Source organism: Trachypithecus francoisi, unplaced genomic scaffold (genome assembly GCF_009764315.1).
Source record: "Trachypithecus francoisi isolate TF-2019V2 unplaced genomic scaffold, Tfra_2.0 Lachesis_group14, whole genome shotgun sequence".
Taxonomy (NCBI): domain Eukaryota; kingdom Metazoa; phylum Chordata; class Mammalia; order Primates; family Cercopithecidae; genus Trachypithecus; species Trachypithecus francoisi.
In genome coordinates, this window is record NW_022681459.1 from 18,202,300 (window position 1) to 18,223,443 (window position 21,144).

Here is a 21,144-nt window from a genome sequence, read left to right on the forward strand (position 1 = left end):
AACCAAAACAGCATGGTACTGGTACCAAAACAGAGATATAGACCAATGGAACAGAACAGAGTCCTCGGAAATAATACCACACATCTACAGCCATCTGATCTTTGACAAACCTGAGAGAAATAAGAAATGGGGAAAGGATTCCCTATTTAATAAATGGTGCTGGGAAAATTGGCTTGCCATAAGTAGAAAGCTGAAACTGGATCCTTTCCTTACTCCTTATACGAAGATTAATTCAAGATGGATTAGAGACTTAAATGTTAGACCTAATACCATAAAAACCCTAGAAGAAAATCTAGGTAGTATCATTCAGGACATAGGCATGGGCAAGGACTTCATGTCTAAAACACCAAAAGCAACGGCAGCAAAAGCCAAAATTGACAAATGGGATCTCATTAAACTAAAGAGCTTCTGCACAGCAAAAGAAACTACCATCAGAGTGAACAAGCAACCTACAGAATGGGAGAAAATTTTTGCAATCTACTCATCTGACAAAGGGCTAATATCCAGAATCTACAAAGAATTCAAACAAATTTACAAGAAAAAGCAAACAACCCCATCAAAAAGTGGGCAAAGGATATGAACAGACATTTCTCAAAAGAAGACATTCATACAGCCAACAGACACATGAAAAAATGCTCATCATCACTGGCCATCAGAGAGATGCAAATCAAAACCACAATGAGATACCATCTCACACCAGTTAGAATGGCAATCATTAAAAAGTCAGGAAACAACAGGTGTTGGAGAGGATGTGGAGTAATAGGAACACTTTTACACTGTTGGTGGGATTGTAAACTAGTTCAGCCATTATGGAAAACAGTATGGCAATTCCTCAAGGATCTAGAACTAGATGTACCATATGACCCAGCCATCCCACTACTGGGCATATATCCAAAGGATTATAAATATTCTACTACAAAGACACATGCACACGTATGTTTATTGCGGCACTATTCACAATAGCAAAGACTTGGAATCAACCCAAATGTCCATCTGTGACAGACTGGATTAAGAAAATGTGGCACATATACACCATGGAATACTATGCAGCCATAAAAAAGGATGAGTTTGCGTCCTTTGTAGGGACATGGATGCAGCTGGAAACCATCATTCTTAGCAAACTGTCACAAGAACAGAAAACCAAACATCGCATGTTCTCACTCATAGGTGGGAACTGAACAATGAGATCACTTGGACTCGGGAAGGGGAACATCACACACTGGGGCCTATCATGGGGAAGGGGGAGTGGGGAGGGATTGCATTGGGAGTTATACCTGATATAAATGATGAATTGATGGGTGCTGACGAGTTGATGGGTGCAGCACACCAACATGGCACAGGTATACATATGTAACAAACCTGCACGTTATGCACATGTACCCTAGAACTTAAAGTATAATTAAAAAAAAATTTAAAAAAAAAGAAATATATCTGGCAGAGAATTATCACTCCATAAATGTAAGCAAAAATGATATAGGTGAGATAATTTTTGAATTAAAGGAATCACTTTTTTCTAAATTTAGTGTTATGAGCTGAATATTTATGTCCTCCCAAAATTTATATGTGAAGTCCTAACCTCAAATGTGATGGCATCTGGAGGCGGGATCTTTGGAAGACAATTAGGCTTAGATGAGGTCACGAAGATAGGGCTCTCATGATGAGATTAGTCCCCTTATAAGAAGAGGAAGACAGTATATACACTGAGGAAAGGCCATGCAAGCACATGGCAAGAAGGTGGCCATCTGCAAGCCAGAAAGAGAGGCCTCCCCAGACACCAAAACTGTCAGCACCTTGATCTTGGACTTTCCAGCCCCCAGAACTAGGAGAAAGAGAGTCTGTTGGTTTAAGCCACATGAGTCTATGGTATTTCGTTATAGCAGCTCAAACTGGTGACAACATTGAGTAAACTACATTTGTATATAATCTGAGATTTTTCCAGGAGGATTATAATTACAAAAGAAAATAGTTGTCAAGAATTAAGATCTTTATTCTGAGCAGAATCTAAGTTCTTTTCATGCAAGAGATTTTTATCCTCAGATCCTGTCCAGTTTCTTATGATTGATCTGATATTTGAAGATGGATGTGATAACTGTGCCCCTGGTGAGGAGAAACCTAGAATCTCTAAAAAGAAAAGTAGTGGAATCTGGCATCAGATGGTCCCAGGTCCTGTCCCAACTCTACTAACTGCTTGCACAGAGCCCCTCAAGGCATCACTTAACCTCTCTGAGCCTCAATTATTCATCCATCAAAAGGAGATAAGGGTAAAACTGTATCCAGATAAATTTCAATGAGCTGCTGTATTAGAAAAAAACTTCTGAAACTATCATGCAAATGTTAATTGGTATTATTAGTGAAGAAACCTTTTCCAAAAGACCTCAAGCATAGTGCTGAGCATTCTTAGGATTTCAAAAAGTTACTTTGAAAATTGGAGCTCTTGTCTCCATCTTAATCTCTCTACTCCTATAATTTTTGGCTTCTGTTAAACATCTGGTCAGACTTAAAACAGCAAGTTAGAAGGGGAATTAGTCATTTTACACAAAGTCTTAGTTAATTATCTACCACAGAGGTAAATAAATAAGGTTTTGTTGTTTAGTTTTTGGTTTGTGGTTGTTTTCTTTTGATTTTTTTTAGAGATGGAGCCTTGCTACATTGTGGAGGCTAAACTCCAGTTCCTGGGCTCAAATGATCCTCCTACCTCACACTCTCAAGTAGCTTGTACTATAGGTGCATGTCACTATGCCTGGCAGGACTTGTTACTTAAATAATCAATACATCTGAATCTTGACCAGAGATATGCATGCATTTTTTTCCAGCCATGAATTCCAGGTTTCCAAGCAGCATTTATCTTTACCTAGCTGTGCTACACGTGGTTGTGCAGGTTGTGCACTGCACACACAGGAGGGTGACATCACATAGCCTGATGTCCTCTAGAGCTTTGCAGAACAGACCTACCTAGCTCTACATGGCAGCCTGGTTTGGCCAAATACTTTCCTCTGTTACTCAGGGACCTATCTTCCAAGAAATAGCCCATAGATATGCAGTCTTCACCTTCCAGATTCCCTACTAATTGAGCTTTGGAAATGTTGTTTATCCTAAACTTTGTGTCTCTTATTATCAGTTAATAGATGATTAGCAGAGCTGGTTTTATAGACAGGCATGCAGCCTGTGCAGAAACATCAGGCCCTGGACTTGGTTTAATGCTTTGTTGTCTCCATCTTGAAGCTCTTTTTTTTTATTTTTTTATTTTTTGAGATGGAGTCTTGCTCTGTTGCCCAGGCTGGAGTGCAGTGGCATGATCTTGGCTCACGGCAATCTCCGCCTCCCAGGTTCAAGCGATTCTTCTGCCTCAGCCTCCTGAGTAGCTGGGATTACAGGCGCCCACCACCATGCCTGGCTAATTTTTGTACTTTTAGTAGAGACAGGGTTTCATCATGTTGGTCAGGGTGGTCTCAAACTCCTGACCTCATGATCTGCCCGCCTCGGCCTTCCAAAGTGCTGGGATTACAGGCGTGAGCCACTGCGCCTGGCCAAAATTCTTAATAACGTTTTGAACAAAGAGCCTGCATTGTCATTTTGCACTGGGCCCTGAAAATTATGTAGCCAGTCCCAGTGATGAACGTAAATAACATTCAAAAGCTCATCAAATTGTATCCAGATATGAGAAGGCTTATAAAGAAATTATCAGCAGGGATCCTTATATTAAGATCTGCAATAACCTGCACAGGTGGCCTACATCAGAATCATTTGGAGAGTATGTAATGTATGAAGATTCCTGGGCCCACATGCTGGAGATTCTGATTTGGTAGGTGTGCATCTCTGATGTGTGTGTGTGTGTGTGTGTATGTGTGTGTGTGTGTTTTTTGTTGTTGTTGTTGTTTTTGTAAATGTCACATGTAACTCCAGCGTGCAGCCATGTCAGGAAATTATTGCTTTGGGACACGCTACATCTTACCAAGAAGTGGAATCAGAAGGAGTCAATTTCAGTGAAAGCCCATAAGCTGTCCTTCAAGTGTTCACTGAGATTAGGGTATCTCTTTGCTCTGCTCTGCTATTGAAATTCCTTTCCCAGGAGCCTAAGAAAAAGACTTTAAACCCTAAACACGGGAGAAATGGCTTTTAAAAGTCAAGGTTCTTTAAATCAGATGGTGTTAAAATCTAAGATGACAAAGGTAGGAGTTTTTTGCATTTTTACCCCCTCCTCCTATCACTAGAGGATTTTTAGTGACTGGAGAGGGGTGTTTCAAAACACCCCTGAAATGGTCACAACTTCAGAAAAGAGAATATGGGAATAGGAAAGTAAAATGAGATTGTTTGGTACATGAATATCACTCTGGAAAATTCCATGGATGGGAGGATGTTCCAGGTGCACATTTTAAGCAATAACTCAGCACAGAGTCAGATTGTTCAGTGTAACAAAACTGTCCTTAGCTGCATATTTGTCAGTTTTTCTGGAAGGTTCCCAGCTCCTGCAAGATGGCAGCTGGCTCTCCTCCCTGAGGTCAGAAAGAGCTCCTCCCCCACTGCCCTAGGACTCACAGACCCCTTCACAAAAGACACAAACTCTGCATGGTCAAAGCACGTCACACAAGTTTCTATTTTCAAGTTTCTCTGTTTTATTGTGTTTGATTTTTTTCTATTTTTTTCCTGAGACAGAGTCTCACTCTGTGGCCCAGGCCACAGTGCAGTGGCATAATGTCAGCTCACTGCAACCTTCACCTCTCCGTTCAAGCAATTCCCCGCCTCAGCTTCCCAAGTAGCTGGGATTACATGTGTGCGCCACCATGCCCAGCTAATTTTTGTATTTTTAGTAGAAACGGGGTTTCACCATGTTGGCCAGGCTGGTCTCAAACTCCTAACGTCGTGATCCACCCACCTTGGCCTCCAAAAGTGCTGGGATTACAGGCGTGAGCCACCGCACCCATTGTACTGTGTTTGATTTTTGTTTGATTTTTTTGTTTCTCTTTTTGTGGCGGGGCAGGAAGCGGAGTGGACCATTTTCTATTTGTTACCAAGATAAATAAATCAGGCAAACCACCATTTTATTCTAAAGATCTGTTTTGAGAGAGCCATAGTCAGTTTCCCCACAGTAAGGAGGAAATCATTCCTATATACTAGAAAACTTTTCATAATTTTTTCAGGATGCAAAACAAATTCATTCTCTCAAGTTTATTCAAGGGTGGCTGATGTCAGGAGAATTGTGTACAGAAGTTCACTGTGTATCAGTCTGACACTGAACCAGTCTCTCTCTACCCCATGGCAAGGACTGAGAAGTGGAGGAAACCACACTAAAAGGATACCCCTCAGGTCATCCTTTCACAAGTTTAACTCTCAAAAATAGGCAGGGAGCTGGAAACATGTCTGCAAGGCATCTTACAGAACCCATGCATCATTATAGGCGATTACTGAGACGTGGGGGTGGAGGAGCAGGGACAGAAACCTCTCCTCAGCCCGTCTAAACCCTCTCCCACCACTACAGCCATCCTCTTCAGGGCAGATGAGCGCTCAAGCCTCCTTCCCCAGAGCCTTACAGAATTTTTCAGACCCTTTGTCTATATTTGAGAGTTCAACTTATGATAGGATGACCAAGGAGTCTCCTTTTGCTGCGACTTCCTGCACTTCTCAGCCTATGACATGGGTTAACTCGAGACTGGTTCAATATTACATTGAAGCCCAGTCGGCTCAAAGCTTCTACTTCACAGGCCTCTCATGTACAGCCAAATGTTCCTTCACCTGGGAACGTTCTGAAGAGCGTTGTTGCTATCTTAAGGGAATATTCTTTGAATTTAATGGTTGCCAAGAGCAGCAGTCTTAGAAGTGTGGTGCCAGCTCTCCTCAGAGGCTGTCTTCAAAGGTCAAAGGGACCCTCAGGAACTGACTCTCCAAAGTGCTAAGGGACCACGCTGGGCTCGTAAATCAAAGGGAAAAAACACATCCGAACTCCCTTCTGGGAGGCTACAGTCTAGACTGTCTTATACGCTCTTTGTTATCCATTAAAATAAGTAGTAAAATGTCAACACATAAAACAAAATATTCACAAAAAGAACTAAAATTCAGTAGAGTTGCATATTCTGACAGAATTTTCAAAACCATTAGGTCCATGTAGCAACTAGAGAGGTGGCTGGAGAAGGGTTCTTTAGAAACCAGGAGAGATGTTAGGCACAGAGTGAACAGGAGTTAAGAAATGGGCTGGAAAACAGGGGATTTGCTAAAGGTCTTTATTCAGAAAAACAGAATCCACTGGCGCTTATACCCTCGTTGTCCTCCTGAACTAAAGGCTGAAGACACTGGGTCTGGAGTAAAGCAAATGTAATCCTAGGTCCCTCCATGATCCAAGAATAACCCATCACCACAGCTATGTAAACAACAGCTAGCGGGTTTCAACTCTCAACGTCAACTCGCTGACAGCCTCAGAAGACTTGCCAATTTTGGCAAAACCACATCAATGTTAAAGACTCTGGCAACAGTGAGAGGAGAGGAGGGAACAAGGAGGAAGAAAGTCAGGGGTATTAAGATAGAGAGTGTATGAAAAGGAAAATTGTGATGAAAATGTATAGAATGGAAAAATGGCTTACTGCTTTATTATTTAAAGTTACAATAATGATCAACAGTAATTTTAGAAAATACAAAAAACAACCAAAGGAGGGGAAGGGCCAGGCACAGGGGCTCACGCCTGTAATCCCAGCACTTTGGGAGGCCAAGGCGGGCGGATCACAAGGTCAGGAGATCGAGACCATCCTGGCGAATATGGTGAAACTCCATCTCTACTAAAAAAATACAAAAAAATTAGCCGGGCATGGTGGCGGGTGCCTGTAGTCCCAGCTACTCAGGAGGCTGAGGCAGGAGAATGGCATGAACCCGGGAGGAGGAGCTTGCAGTGAGCCCAGATCACGCCACTGTACTCCAGCCTAGGCGACAGAGTGAGGGGGAAAAAAGGAGGGGAAGGAGGTGATCAGAGAGTATCACAGTAGTGTAAGTCAAACCTTTATCATAGTGGGAAATCAATAAATAGGACTTAATTTTTTTAATGAAGTAATTTTTTGAGTTGTGAAGACACAGAACAACCAAAAAAAAAAAAAAAAAAACTCAAAGGAGTTTTCTCCAGGCAGTGGTGCTGATGTCAGAGAAGGGCTGGGGGAAACGATTGCATTTTATAAAATCTCCAGTATCACATCATGGTTTCTATGCATGTGCATGAGACAGTGACAAGGTATAGAAATTCTGAGACTTGGCCAGGCGTGGTGGCTCACCCATGTAATCCCAGCACTTTGGGAGGCTGACACGGGCAGATCATGAGGTCAGGAATTCAAGACCAGCCTGGCCAACATGGTGAAACCCCATCTCTACTAAAAATACAAAAATTAGCCAGGTGTGGTGGCGTGCGCCTGTAATCACAGCAACTCAGGAGGCTGAGGCAGAAAATGTGCTTGAACCCAGGAGGTGGAGATTATAGTGAGCCTAGATTGCACCACGGCACTGCAGCTTGGGCAACAGAGCAAGACTCTGTCTCGGGAAAAAAAAAAAGAAAGAAAGAAATTATGAGACCTTACCAGCTATGTGATTTTAGGCAACTTTATCTAACTTTCCCATGCCACAGTGTCCTCATTTATAAAATAGGACTGGTAATAATGTAATAATGTAATAATGCCTGCTTCATACGGTTGGAAGAATGACACTGGATGATACAACTACAGCACTACTGCAATGCCCGACCGATAGTAGGTTCTCAGTGAAGGTTGGCAATAAATAATAAATAATAATGTTTGTTTATGATTATTATCATCACTTGGAAAGTTGTTTTTAGTCACTTAATACATCATCATAAGCTCCACAAATATAGATCTAGGTATCTCTCTTGAACAGCTGCATTAAAGTCCGTAGAGTAGATTGTCATAATTATTCAGCCTTCGGACTCTGAAGGTTCAAACAAGCTTCTTACCCAAATCTCACAGTTTCTCAACCTCAGCTCTACTTACATTTTGGGTCAAATTATTCTTTGTTGTGGAAGGCTGTCCTGTGTGTTGTAGGGTGTTTAGCAGCATCCCTGGCCTTGACTCACAGGGTATACCACCACCCCGCCAAGTTCTAGCAACCAGAATTGTCTCCAGACATTGCCAAATGTCCCCTGGAGGACATGGGGAGACAGAATTGCCCCAAAATGAGAACATGCCTCAAATCCATCCTAAAGACTTCAGGGACTGCTCACCTACAGCCAGGTTTCTTCTCCTGAGAAAACTTCCTTAATCTAGTTACAGGCAGACATAAAATACTACAGTCTGCATTTCCTGTCACCCACCTGAAAGCAAGAGTCAGAGACACAGTTTTGCTGTGCCCTCAGTCTAAGATACACTTTATAAGAGTTCGGAAGAGAAACAAGAGATATGATTCAAGGAATTAATAACACTAACCCCTCCAATCAAATAAACTACTTGAGGCTGGGCACAGTGGCTCATGCCTGTAACCCCAAACTTGGGGAGGCTGAGGCAGGACTTCAAGCTAGGACTTCAAGACCAGCCTGGCCAACATGATGAAACCTCATCTCTACTAAAAATACAAAAAAACCAGTCAGGCATGGTGGTGGGCACCTGTAATCCCAGTTACTTGGGAGGCTGAGAAAGGAGAATCTCTGGAACATGGGAGGCGGAGGATGCAGTGAGCTGAGATCATGCCACTGCACTCCAGCCTGGGCGACAGCCAGGCACGGTGGCTCAAGCCTGTAATCCCAGCACTTTGGGAGGCCGAGACGGGTGGATCACGAGGTCAGGAGATCGAGACCATCCTGGCTAACACGGTGAAACCCCGTCTCTACTAAAAATACAAAAACTAGCTGGGCGAGGTGGCGGGCGCCTGTAGTCCCAGCTACTCGGGAGGCTGAGGCAGGAGAATGGCGTAAACCCGGGAGGCGGAGCTTGCAGTGAGCTGAGATCCGGCCACTGCACTCCAGTCCGGGAGACAGAGCGAGACTCCGCCTCAAAAATAAATAAATAAATAAATAAATAAAAATAAATAAACTGATGGAAAAAATATTGAGCTGATATCATTCATGCTCTTGCCTTTTGCAATCTCAGTTGATCATAATCTTATTAAATTAGATTAACAGATATAATTTCAGTAGGGCCAGAAATAATGCTTGTTCTTCCACAAATTGTCTTCCTGCCCAAGGCCAACAGCCTTGCCATTATGTGTCAAATAACTCAGAAGGAACAGACTCCATGAGGCCCAGCCCCATAACTAGGTGAGGACAAAGCCCAAAATCCACATCTAAATAACACTAGCTCAGAGTTGATTTTCATATAGCTGGGGAGGAGATGGTTAATAAGTGCAAGTAGAATCTCCTAATTATAAATAGCATTTTAACTTAGAGTTCTGTTTAGCAAAATCATTTCCATGTCCTTGGGGATGGCTTATAATAATGGTGCTTTGCCAATGTGGTTTCAGAAAATTATATTAAATGAAAAATCCTGTAGAACAGATGTGCTCACAGGTCCCTGTACACATAGCAGCCAAACTGCTTAATGAAAACACCGCTATGGTTCAGAATTGTGCTTTCTACTGTTACAGTATTGTTATATTAGCATCTCAGAAGAGTAAAGAAGGTTGGAAAGGAATGAGAGAGAGGCAATTACCAGAACTAGGGGTCAGGGATGGAATATCTCCAAGGCAAGTACCTCAACATGATACAGAATAAAAGGAAGATGATAAAAGACGTGCTGTTTTTTAAGAAATCGCCAAACCAGGACATAGAAACGAAATGCCTGCTTTATTTAGATAAACTAAATCAAGAAAATAGCACCACTTCTGTGCTCTGTATATATTGAACACACGTACATTTCCAATTACATATAATTGGAATGTAACAAAGCTATTTCCAACTCCCTCAAATTCATTAAAATAAGATTTTACCTGTGTTCAAGAGCTGTTTCTTACTCAAATCATCCTTGTACCAGGTTACTCCAAGGACCACTTAGTGTGTTCTCAAAAGTTATACATGAAATTATATGTGATTCTTCCACATCCATTTGCAGTAACTGTTTGGTCATCTCTGGAATAACTGATACATGTTCATATTTTGTCTCCAAAGCAAGCAAGAACAACCCCATTTGAGGGTTTGCAGCAAAGACGCTCCTCGATGGCATTTCTCTTTTGCTGTGTGTGTGTTTATGTCTAACAGAAATCACTCAGCATGACCTTGTCCCCAAAGAGCTTTACTTCCAAATAACACACAGCCCAAAACTTATGCTGCTGTGGTTTGAATGTTTGTCCCCTCCAACACTCAAGCTGAAACTTAATCCTCAATGTAACAGACTTAACAGATGAGCCCTTTAAAAGGGGACAGGGTCATGAGGGCTTTGCCTTCATGAATGGATGAACACACTTATGGATTAATGGATTAATTGATTAACGGATTATTATCAAGGGAGGAGGTTTGCTATCATAAAAGTGGGTCTGTTATAAAAACCAGTTTGGCCATCACTCACGCGCCTCCTTGCCGTTAATTCCCAGCACCACCTCAGGACTCTGCAGAGAGTCCCCAACAGCAAGAAAGTCCTCACCAGATGTGGACCCTAGACTTTGAACTTCCCAGAACTGTACGAAATAAATTTTTTTTTTTGGTCATATGATCCTTTATTGAAATATTTTCCTTGATGCTTAACTGGCTGGGCATTCCACAGCACCACTGTTGATGTCATCTATGATGTCATGAGGGTGGCAGCCATCAACGTTACAGCCCACAGACTGGGCAGTCCCCAGGATCTCTTTAATGGTTCCAGAGAGTTCTCTGACTAAGGATGGGTGCCGCATCTGTCGAGCAATGTTGACGATCTCATCAAAAGTGATATTCCCACTGTGTTTAATGTTTTTCTGTTTCTTTCTGTCTCTTGGTGGTTCTTTGAGGCCTTTGATGATCAGGGCAGAGGCAGAAGGCACCACCTCAATCTGGGCCTGTCTGTTCTGAATGGTCAGTTTCACTGTACTCCTCAGGCCCTTCCAGTCACCCGTTGCCTTGGCAATGTCATCACCAACCTTTTTCGGAGACAGACCCCGGGGGCCGATCTTGGGGGCCAGTGCATAAGTGGCACCGACTTCGCCTCTGGTGCACCTCAGGTATATGCCTTTGATCTCGTTGGGGTCAAACTTCCGCAGCATGGTGGAGGCGGCTGATGTCGGACGAACCCAGATTCGGGACGACTAAAGAAAGTTGCACCTTCACCTCCTCCGAGCTGAAAGCCGAGAGCTAAAATTATTTCTTTATAAATTATCCAGTCTCAGGTATTCAGTAATAATAACAGAAAACAGACTAAGACACATGTCTACCCCATTTGTCTTTTTTTTTTTTTTTGAGATGGAGTCTCACTCTGTCACCCAGGCTGGAGTGCAATGATGCACTCCTAGCTCACTGCAACCTCCACCTCCCAGGTTCAAGTGATTCTCCTGTCTCAGCCTCCAGAGTAGCTGGGATTACAGGCTCACGCCACCACGCCTGGCCAATTTTTTGTATTTTAGTAGAGACAGGGTTTCACCATGTTATCCAGGCTGGTCTCCAACTCTTGAGCTCAGGCAATCCACCCGCCTCGGCCTCCCAAAGTGGTAAGATTACAGGCGTGAGCCACTGCGCCCAGCCTACTCCATCCGTCTTGAAACTGCAAATAAGGACAATTTATCCCGTTAAAAATAAAGTAATTTTAAAGAAAGCCAATAATTTAATTTTAGAGAATAACAGAGTAGTCTAGTAAAAATAAAGGTTAACCTTGAAAATAATAATATTGGCAGTTTTAAAGGACACAAAGCTGAAGGATAAAATTTCAGTTTATTTTTTAATGTTAAACCTGGCTAAGAACTACCAAAAGTGTTGAGGTTTTTATCAAATAGCATGCCTCTCCTCCTAGAGAGATCACCACACACATTTTTCACTTGAACAGATGAGTTTTTATCTTAAAAAATAGAAGTTTAGATCAAAGCTGGGAAAATGCTTCTCATTAGAAAGAATATAAAACAAATATTTTAATAAAATCTATCCCCTAAGACATTTCTGAGGTGATGCTGACACGGCATGCCTCAGTGCAAATTAAAACGAATATATCCATTTTCACAGATCTCTGAAACCATCTTTGATAGCAGTTACGCTATTAGTTGCTTTCCAGCTCTTGCTGAAAATATAAATAGTGAACGTCTTATCTGAATTTGCTGATGCAGACAGTAATAGAGTTCTTTTACATTTAAACAGAGAGGTACAGCTAGATTTGTCTTTTCCACTGGCTTTATTAAAAGAGATTAATATACGTATTATCCTTTCACAATTTCCAATGCACATACATTATCTCATTTAATCTTTCCAACCAGCCTGTGAGTTTGGTAATATTATCATCATTTTTAGTGAAGTAATTAGATGCTGGAGAAGGAATGAACGTTTGCCAAATATTAATCAACTCAAAACAGGTACAGAAGAATTCAGTAGAACCAACCAGCATTTAGAGAGTATATCTTGTCTTCCTCACATAAATCAATGAGTTACCCCCCACCAAGTACACACTCATACACATAAGACACAGCTTGTTTCAAAAACTTAAAACAATTGGTGATTTATTTGAGAAATTCTTCATAGACTTGAAAGCTTTGATAACCAATTTTCTCCTTATGGCCTGTAGTCTTTGTTTGATTACTTAGTGACTTCCAAGTTAAATTGAAAGTGAAACATGCCCGGGCGCGGTGGCTCAAGCCTGTAATCCCGGCACTTTGAGAGGCCGAGGCAGGCGGATCACGAGGTCAGGAGATCGAGACCATCCTGGCTAACACGGTGAAACCCCGTCTCTACTAAAAATACAAAAAATTAGCCGGGCGTGGTGGCGGCGCCTGTAGTCCCAGCTACTCGGGAGGCTGAGGCAGGAGAATGGAGTGAACCCGGGAGGCGGAGCTTGCAGTGAGCCGAGATCGCACCACTGCACTCCAGCCTGGGCCGCAGAGCGAGGCTCCATCTCAAAAAAAAAAAAAAAAAAAAAAAAGAAAGTGAAACACTCTGCTGCTTGGGGGCCTGCTGGGTTCTCCAAGGACAACATAGTGACACCATCCCCCAATGAACCCCACTCTAATAGCATTTTTTATTTTTAACTCAAATAATACACAAAGTCCTAAAGTCTTTCCTAACTCCAGTGTCAATTAATCAAGCAAATAAAACTTCTTTAATTTTCATTTTTGAAATGTTTTAGAAGACTTCCTGTGATTTTCAATTTGCCTGCTAAAATTATGTTATTCAAGAATTTTTTTAAAATATGTATCCACTTGAAAAAAAAAGTTACTTAGCATTTTCCCATCCCTCTCACTTCCAATACTGTTTCACAGACAGATTTCTCAATGAAAACAGCCTAATAAATTATTTAGACCTTGTGAAAAATATTCAAACAGGAAGACACACAGCAGGCTTCATAGGATGTGTAACTAAATTAAGTTGGAAACTAGCATTAAAGTTGAGTGTGCACACACTGGAACTAGACTGCCTGAGTTCTCATCTCAGCCTTACTATTTTTACTAACACTAAGAATTTGGGGCACATTATTTAAAGTTTCTGTGCTTCAGTTTCCTTATCTGCAAAATGGGCATGGTAATAATGGTTCTTATCTCATTGGTTTACTGTGAGAATTAAGGGAGTCACTCAAGGTAAAGGTACTTTGAAAAGTAGCAGGCACAAAGAACGTGCTATAGAGATACAATATTGACCATTATTACTGCTATCATTATAGCAATGCAAACAATCTCCCTCCTGATCCTTCAAAGAAAAAAATATTAAAGCAGTTTCATGATAAACACACACTCGTTTTTTCCCAGGCTGGAGTGCAGTGGCTGGATCTCCGCTCACTGCAAGCTCTGCCTCCCGGGTTTATGCCATTCTCCTGCCTCAGCCTTACCAAGTGGCTGGCTCAAGCCTGTAATCCCAGCACTTTGGGAGGCCAAGGCAGGCGGATCACGAGGTCAGGAGATCGAGACCATCCTGGCTAACACGGTGAAACCCCATCTCTACTAAAAATACAAAAAAACTAGCCGGGCGAGGTGGCGGGCGCCTGTAGTCCCTGCCTTCTTTCTCAGATTTTAGGTCAGGGCTTAGCAAACTGCTGCTAGTGGACCAAATCCAGCCCACTATCTTTTTGTACGACCAGCTATCTAAGAGTGGCTTTTACATTTTTAAATGATTGAGAAGAAAAAACGAAAAGAAGAATATTGCATGATATCTGAAAATTATATGAAATGTAAGTTTCCCTAAATAAAAGATAACTGGAACCCAACCAGCTTATTCGTTTACGTGATGTCTGAGGCTGCTGTTGTGCTACTAGGCAGACTGAGCAGTTGTGAGACCTCATGGCTCACAAAGCTTAAAACATGTACTATCCAGACCTTACATGAAAAGTGGCCAACTCACATTTTATTGGTGATTGGTGTGAGCATTGCAAACTTTAGAATGTTTCTATACTTTAGAAACAGCCACTTTCCAGTGAATGAAGGGAGGTGCAGATGGATCCTGAAAGGAAAAATTCAGATTCAGGAAAATCACAAGATAAAACTCAAGTACTTAGGATTGTTCCTCCTGAAGCATTCTAGGAAAGGTATGGTGATGAAGTCCATTAAAAGTATGCGCTAAACTAAACTGTATATATACTATGAGATTTGATTATTCATAGTAACCAAAAATACTCCGCATTCACAGCATAGATGCTCAGTTTTACGATGAAATTTTGTACAGCAGCTGAAAATGTATAGAGCTTCATTTCAATCCCCTGCACGGCCAGCTTTACCACTTTCTTTTCTTTCATTTTTTAATGCATTGCATATTTTTTAAAGTCAAATTTTGAACCCGAAAAATCAAAGATTAGCTATGAAATAAGTTTACCTACCCTACCCACTTTCTCATTTGTCTCTGGGATTCTTCTCATTTTGTCTAGGTGAAATCAGTTCTTTCTTTTCTCAATAGCCATAATCTCATACTTAGTCTTCTCCCACAGTTATTTTATGGCACTTTATTATGGAAATATTCATATTTAGAATTTTTTTCATTGTCATGGCCTTCCTACTAGTGTCTTCAATTTTCCTCATCACTAATGAAATCTTTTCTTATACTTCGGTGAAGCCAAGTTGAAGAAGAATAAAATAGAAAGTTCTGTTCATGTCTGTAGTTTTTTTCTTGCTTAAGCATTTTCCTTTTTTATTATTTTAATAGAATTACTTTTCCTAATAACATGGTTTCCCTTATAAGTTCATGCAACAACAACAGCTCTGGGGATATTACAGTTAAGTGAGCACTAGGATTCAGGAGCCCTGTGGAAAGTCACCAAAAGTCCATCAGCTCCCTTTCTTCGTCTGTGAAATGGAAATATCCGAAGAGATGGCTCTGCATTTCTATGTAACTCTGAGTTTCTAAGATTTTTGCTTTATTCACAATTCTTGTAGTTATTGGGTCTTTCCATGGATAATAGTTTCTAACATTGGATCAAACCATTTATTTCTAATTCTCCGCAACTCTGTATTCTATACAATAGTTCTAAATTCTAAATCATTACATCACTTTCTAATTCTCTACTTTACTATGAGCTTGTGATTCAGATTCATCCAGCTGTGTTTGCAGCTCTGTTTAGCAGGACCAGCGGTTGAATGTGAGCCCCTAGGGAGGTGAGCCCCAGGCATAGGCAAACCCATTAGGGCTGCTAAAAACACCACTTCCCTTGCAGGAAGAGTGGGAGTTATTGAAAGCCCAGGACTTTTCTTGTCCAATGCATACAAGGGCAAGTAGAGTAACAACATTTAAAATTACACCAGTAATACAAAAATCATGCTCTTTTTTAAATTCAAATTTTAAAGGATTAGATATAAGAGACAAAATTACCCATCTCATCCTCTTAAAACAAGACCACTCCCTTAGGCAATCAGAGTATCCTTCTAGAACTTTCTTTACGCATTCATGGGAATAAATACAGATTTATAGCTACAGATACAGATGTAGATATCTTTTTACACTTACAAACATTAATTTATATGATACATATTACTCTGAAACTCTGAAACTTGTAACTTTTTTACTTAATGATACATCTTGGAGTTCCTTTCCTTTCAGTACCTACAGATCTACTTGATTCTTTTTATTTCATTTTTTTATTGGATTCTTTTTATTGGTTTCATTCATACCAATTTCTAATGATGGACATATAAGTTATTTCCAATTTATTTAATCTGACAAATAAATAATTTTATATGTTTTTCTTTGTGCATATATGTAAATGTTCTGTGTGATAGAAAACCTAGGTTAAAGGAAATCAGTATTTTAAATTCAGGTGAAAATTGCCAAATCCCTTCAAGCATTATTTGCTACTTTACATTCCCATCAATAACGTGTAACAAATGTTCACTTTTCCACACCATCTCTACCATAAATACTATTTTTGCTAGCCCAATGGATGAAAAATGCTCATTTTTTGTTATTTTAATTTGCATTTTTTGGTTAAGTTAGCTTACTAATTTTTCACATTCACATGGACTGTGAATAGATTTTTCCTTATCACTGTCCATTTTTCTATTGGGTAATTTGTTTTATTGACTAGAGGATGCCTTATATATTATAGAAATTAATCTTTTGTTTATTATTTATATTGTTTTTCTCATTATGTTACCTATGTTTTAACTTTACTTATGGGCAAGTTTAAAATTTTAAACTGTATCTCTTTATAGTATCTGTGTTCTGTGTCTTAATTAGGAAAATCTTTGCCACTTGAAGGTTATTAAAATGTCCTGCATGTTCTTCTTATATTTATAGGGTGTTTTTATGTCTTTAAACCATATGGAATTTATTTTTGTATATGGCATAAGATATAGAATAATTTTTTCAAACATTATTGTCCATGCATCATTTATGAAACTGTCCATTCATAAATGCTTTATTACAAAAGACACATTATTCTGTGGATTCTCAATTCTATCCCATTTATTTAGTTTTCTCTTTCCGTGCCAAAACCACACTGCTGTGGAAAGTTCCCTCTCTTTTCTTTCTTTCCTTTTTTTTTTTTTTTTTTTTTGTGAGACGGAGTCTCACTCTGTCACCCAGGCTGGAGTGCAGTGGTGGGATCTTGGCTCACTGCAAGCTCAGCCTCCCGAGTAGCTGGGACTACAGGCACCCACCACTATGCCCAGCTAATTTTTTGTATTTTTAGTAGAGACAGGGTTTCACCGTGTTAGCCAGGATGGTCTCGATCTCCTGACCTCATGATCCACCTGCCTCGGCCTCCCAAAGTTCCGAGATTACAGGCATGAGCCACCATGCCCGGCCCAAAGCATATTTTTACTTGAAGAAAAATCTAAAAAAAAAAAAAATGTTATTGGAATTACACTGAATTTATAAATTAGGAAGAAATTACCAGTTTACAGTTCTGTCTTCCCATCCAGAAATACTGTGTATTATTCATCACTTCTTTTATGTTTTTCAATACAGTGTTCTAATTTTCCTTGAAAGCTTCTTAGGCTCTGAGGTTTATCCTTAGGCATTTCAGTGTTTCTGAGGTTCTGCACTTATTCCTAGGCATTTTGATGTTTTTATTATTATGAATAACATCTATTTTTATGAGCTACTCTTAGATAGCAGTAAATTTGTGATCTCAATGTTTGGTCTTACACTCGGGCAATTCAGTGAATTATCATATTAGTTCTAAAAGCTTTTTAGTTTGCCTTTGCTTTTCTAGGTAGAAAATCATACCAACTAGAGATGATTGTGGTTTTATCACTTCCATTTCAGTGTTTGTACACTATTTCTCTCATCATTTTTCATTGGCTGGTATCTGCAGTACAATCAGGAGTAATAATAGAGCTCTTGATTTTAATTAATATGCTCCCAGTGTTTCACTGTTACATAAGATGTTTGCTCTTTTGGCAGATACCTTTTATCTAAGTTTAAGAGGCTATTTCTTCCTAGTTTTTACCAGGAATATCTGTTGAATTTTTATAAATTGCTTTTTCTATACCTGGCAAGATAATCATGTAATTTTTCTCTTTTTCTTTAACAAACTGAAAAATGCTAATAGGTTTCATAGTATAGAAACATGCTTTCATTTCTGAAATAACTATTCAGTCCTGATGTGCTATTCCTTTTGATCATCACTAGGTTTCATTGGCAAATATTTTCCTTTGAATTTTTGAATTTATTTCTGTAAATAAAGTTAGCCTGCGGTTTTCATTTGTTAGGCTGAATTTGTTCAGTTTGGAAATCAAAATTTAAATCATCAAAGAACAAACAAACAAGCAAAAAATATTTGTGAAAAATTTACAGAGGACTCTGGTTTAAAGTTTCTGTTCCTGTGGGAGTCTAATCCTATAACACTGACAAGAAAACTACAGGAAACTGAGATTTTATATACCTGTAATTTGCTGTTGCAAATTATAGGTGTAACCCAGATATTAAATAGGTGATATTGGCAAGGAACAATCAAAACCAACTTTATTATTGTCCCCCCCTGCTAGTCAAGGCCATTTTGTGTTGCTGATTCTCTCTGCCTGTGGATGAAATCTTGTCTTGCTCTTGGTAAACTCTTGTATGAAACCCCATAGGACATCCCTTCATTCTATGATTACTAAGTGCCCTCTATTCACTTACACTCCTAAGGGTAGTTTCATTTCAGTAATTAAATATAACATCCTGTGTAACAGTCAAACTCCAAACTTCATTTCAAAGTGAGAGGAGGAAGGGCCTCTGCCCTGAATACCTCACCCTCCCAGCTGTGGCTTCTAACTCCTCTAGGACCAGAGCCAAAGAGGAGAGAAGAGGTAAGGAGACAGGAAAGAACTCACTTGAGGGGCATCTCTGTGATCTAGCTTTGGTTCTTGCTGGTGTTTAATGACAACGCTGCTGTAGGATGCTTTCCGTCTTCTTTGGACAACATCTCCAAGCTGGGGGTCCCTCACCTGTAGTTCCCTTGATGAATATAAATGTATTTTGCTTATAGCTTAGAATTCCTTCTTCAGTCCTGGCATCTAGTGGCACATCTCCAACCCCACTCTGTTGATATTTTCTTGCTCCTCCTGGAAGCCCTGCTGGCAGGATCTAAAACAACCCCAAGCTGCTGCCTTGACAGGTGGCCTTCATCTGGCCCCCAGGTGACAGAAACGTCTGACCCACCATCAGACGGAGGACACCAGACCCAAACCCAGCCCTGTCCTCAGCTGCCACAGCTGGTCCAGCCAGCCTCTCACCTGTGAAGATTGTTTTTGTAGGCATATGTTATTCACCGCAGGGTTCACAGCTCCAGCTGTGCAGATAAGCCCCTTAAAGCCACCTCTCTTACCTTGAGAAAAGTGAATCATTTTTAGGTTAGGGGGTGAGGAGTGGGCAAGAGAGGTCTGGAGCTTGGGTGAAAAATGAAACTCAAAGCCCAAGTTTTCCCAAACCAATCCTCTCTCCAAACTCCACGTTCTTCTCTCAGACTCCCCGACCTCTTTTATGGCCTTGTGTAGGAGGTCAGCTGAGGGCCACAAAACAGGATTTTGGCCACCTCCTTTGCAAGTTCCAGGGACTTTGGAGTCCCCAGTCTTGTACTTTGGAATATGGGAATCGCTGAGGCATTATCTTGGAATTATCAACCAAAAATGAGATAGGAAAGAGTATTTGGGAGAGGTAGACTATTTATCCCACACATTTAAATTTACCTTTGAATTATTTACCTTCAGATGAATATCCAAAAGAAAACTGGTTTTCTCACTCATGGTGTCTCGAGTCCCTCAATGCTTAAAATCTTCACTCTGGGAAATAAATTATACAATAACTTAAGTGTGTTCTTAAGCCAAGCCAACAGACCAAACATCTTTGATGTGTGGCTAGAAGCTGGGCCATGATGAATCTGAATTTCATTTTTATTTTCAGTCTATGGGCTTCACTCCTTTTGATCCACCCTTCATAAAGCTATAGGCAAACATATCACCGATTTTGTTCTTATAAACTACACATACATTCACACACCCTCATATTCGTCTTGTACTAGAGATGGTAACCTATAAAAGATGACACAGCAGTGACTCAAGAGTTTGAGCAGCTACCTCACCCCTTTATAAAGGTCTTCATCCAAAATTCTCCCTGGGAAGCCTCGTTGAGGTTCAAGGCCACTAGGCAAGCAGGCATCTATCTCTCCACAAATGCTGGCCAGATCACCACCCCAGGAGAATCCCAACTGAGAGGTGAAAGGAAAATAAAGAAAAGAATTGTTTTAATGAATAAACAAATATGGAATGTAGTCCAGGGTCCTGGGTATCTGCATGAGCATGGGACAGAGAAGCTAACAATTATGAATCAGGAGGAACCAGGTCACAAGAGGCAGTCATGTCCCTCTAGGCCACCACCTGAGCATCTCTAAATGTAGTAATGTGAGAAAAGTAATTCCTAAAATTCTGGGATTCTAATTAGTGTTGACGTGATTATGTTTCTTTCTTTCTTTTTTTTTTTTTTTAGACAAAGTCTCGCTCTGTAGCCCAGGCTGGAGTGCAGTGGTGTGATCTCAGCTCACCGCAACCTCTGCCTCCCAGGTTCAAGCGATTCTCCTGCCTCAGCCTCCAGAGTGGTTGGGATTACAGGCATACACCACTGCACCCAGCTAATTTTTTGTACTCTTAGTAGAGACAGGGTTTCACCATGTTGGCGAGGCTGGTCTTGAACTCCCGACCTCAGGTAATCCACCCGCCTTGGCCTCCCAAAGTGCTAGGATTACAGGTGTGAGCCACTGCGCCTGGCCGATTATGTTTTGTACATTGATTTTCTTGGGACATCAGTTCTAACTAGGATTCCTCAGGGTACAGATCAGAAACATTCCATAATGATTCTCCACAGGAGGGATAGACAAACTAACAGACCCTCGTGTAAGCCCGGCCGCCACCTGTTTTTGTACCACTCGTGAGCTAAGAATAATTTTTAAAAGGTTGCAAAAGATCAAAAGAAAAATATTTTATAACCTATGACAATTATATGATATTCAAAATTGAGCTTCTATAAATACAGTTTTATTGGAACCCAGCCCTGCTTATTTGTTTGTGTCACCCTGGCTACTTTCACACTACAATGGCAGAGTAGAGTAATTGCAACTGAGTGTGCATACGGCACACAAGGCCTAGAATATTTACTCTGTGGCTCCTTACAGA

The 21,144-nt window shown here is 40.6% G+C and overlaps 1 protein-coding gene across 1 annotated transcript; it reads right to left on the bottom strand.

The window, feature by feature from the left end:
- Positions 1-10,610: 10,610 nt before the first annotated feature.
- LOC117095684 (60S ribosomal protein L12-like) lies at positions 10,611-20,539 on the bottom strand. The gene is made up of 3 exons (XM_033232290.1): positions 20,058-20,539; positions 19,666-19,758; positions 10,611-11,219 (listed from the first exon to the last, which is right to left on the bottom strand). The coding sequence occupies exon 3, from the start codon at positions 11,143-11,145 to the stop codon at positions 10,648-10,650; it is 498 nt and encodes a 165-aa protein (XP_033088181.1). The 5' UTR covers positions 11,146-11,219; positions 19,666-19,758; positions 20,058-20,539; the 3' UTR covers positions 10,611-10,647.
- Between the last annotated feature and the right edge of the window lie 605 nt (positions 20,540-21,144).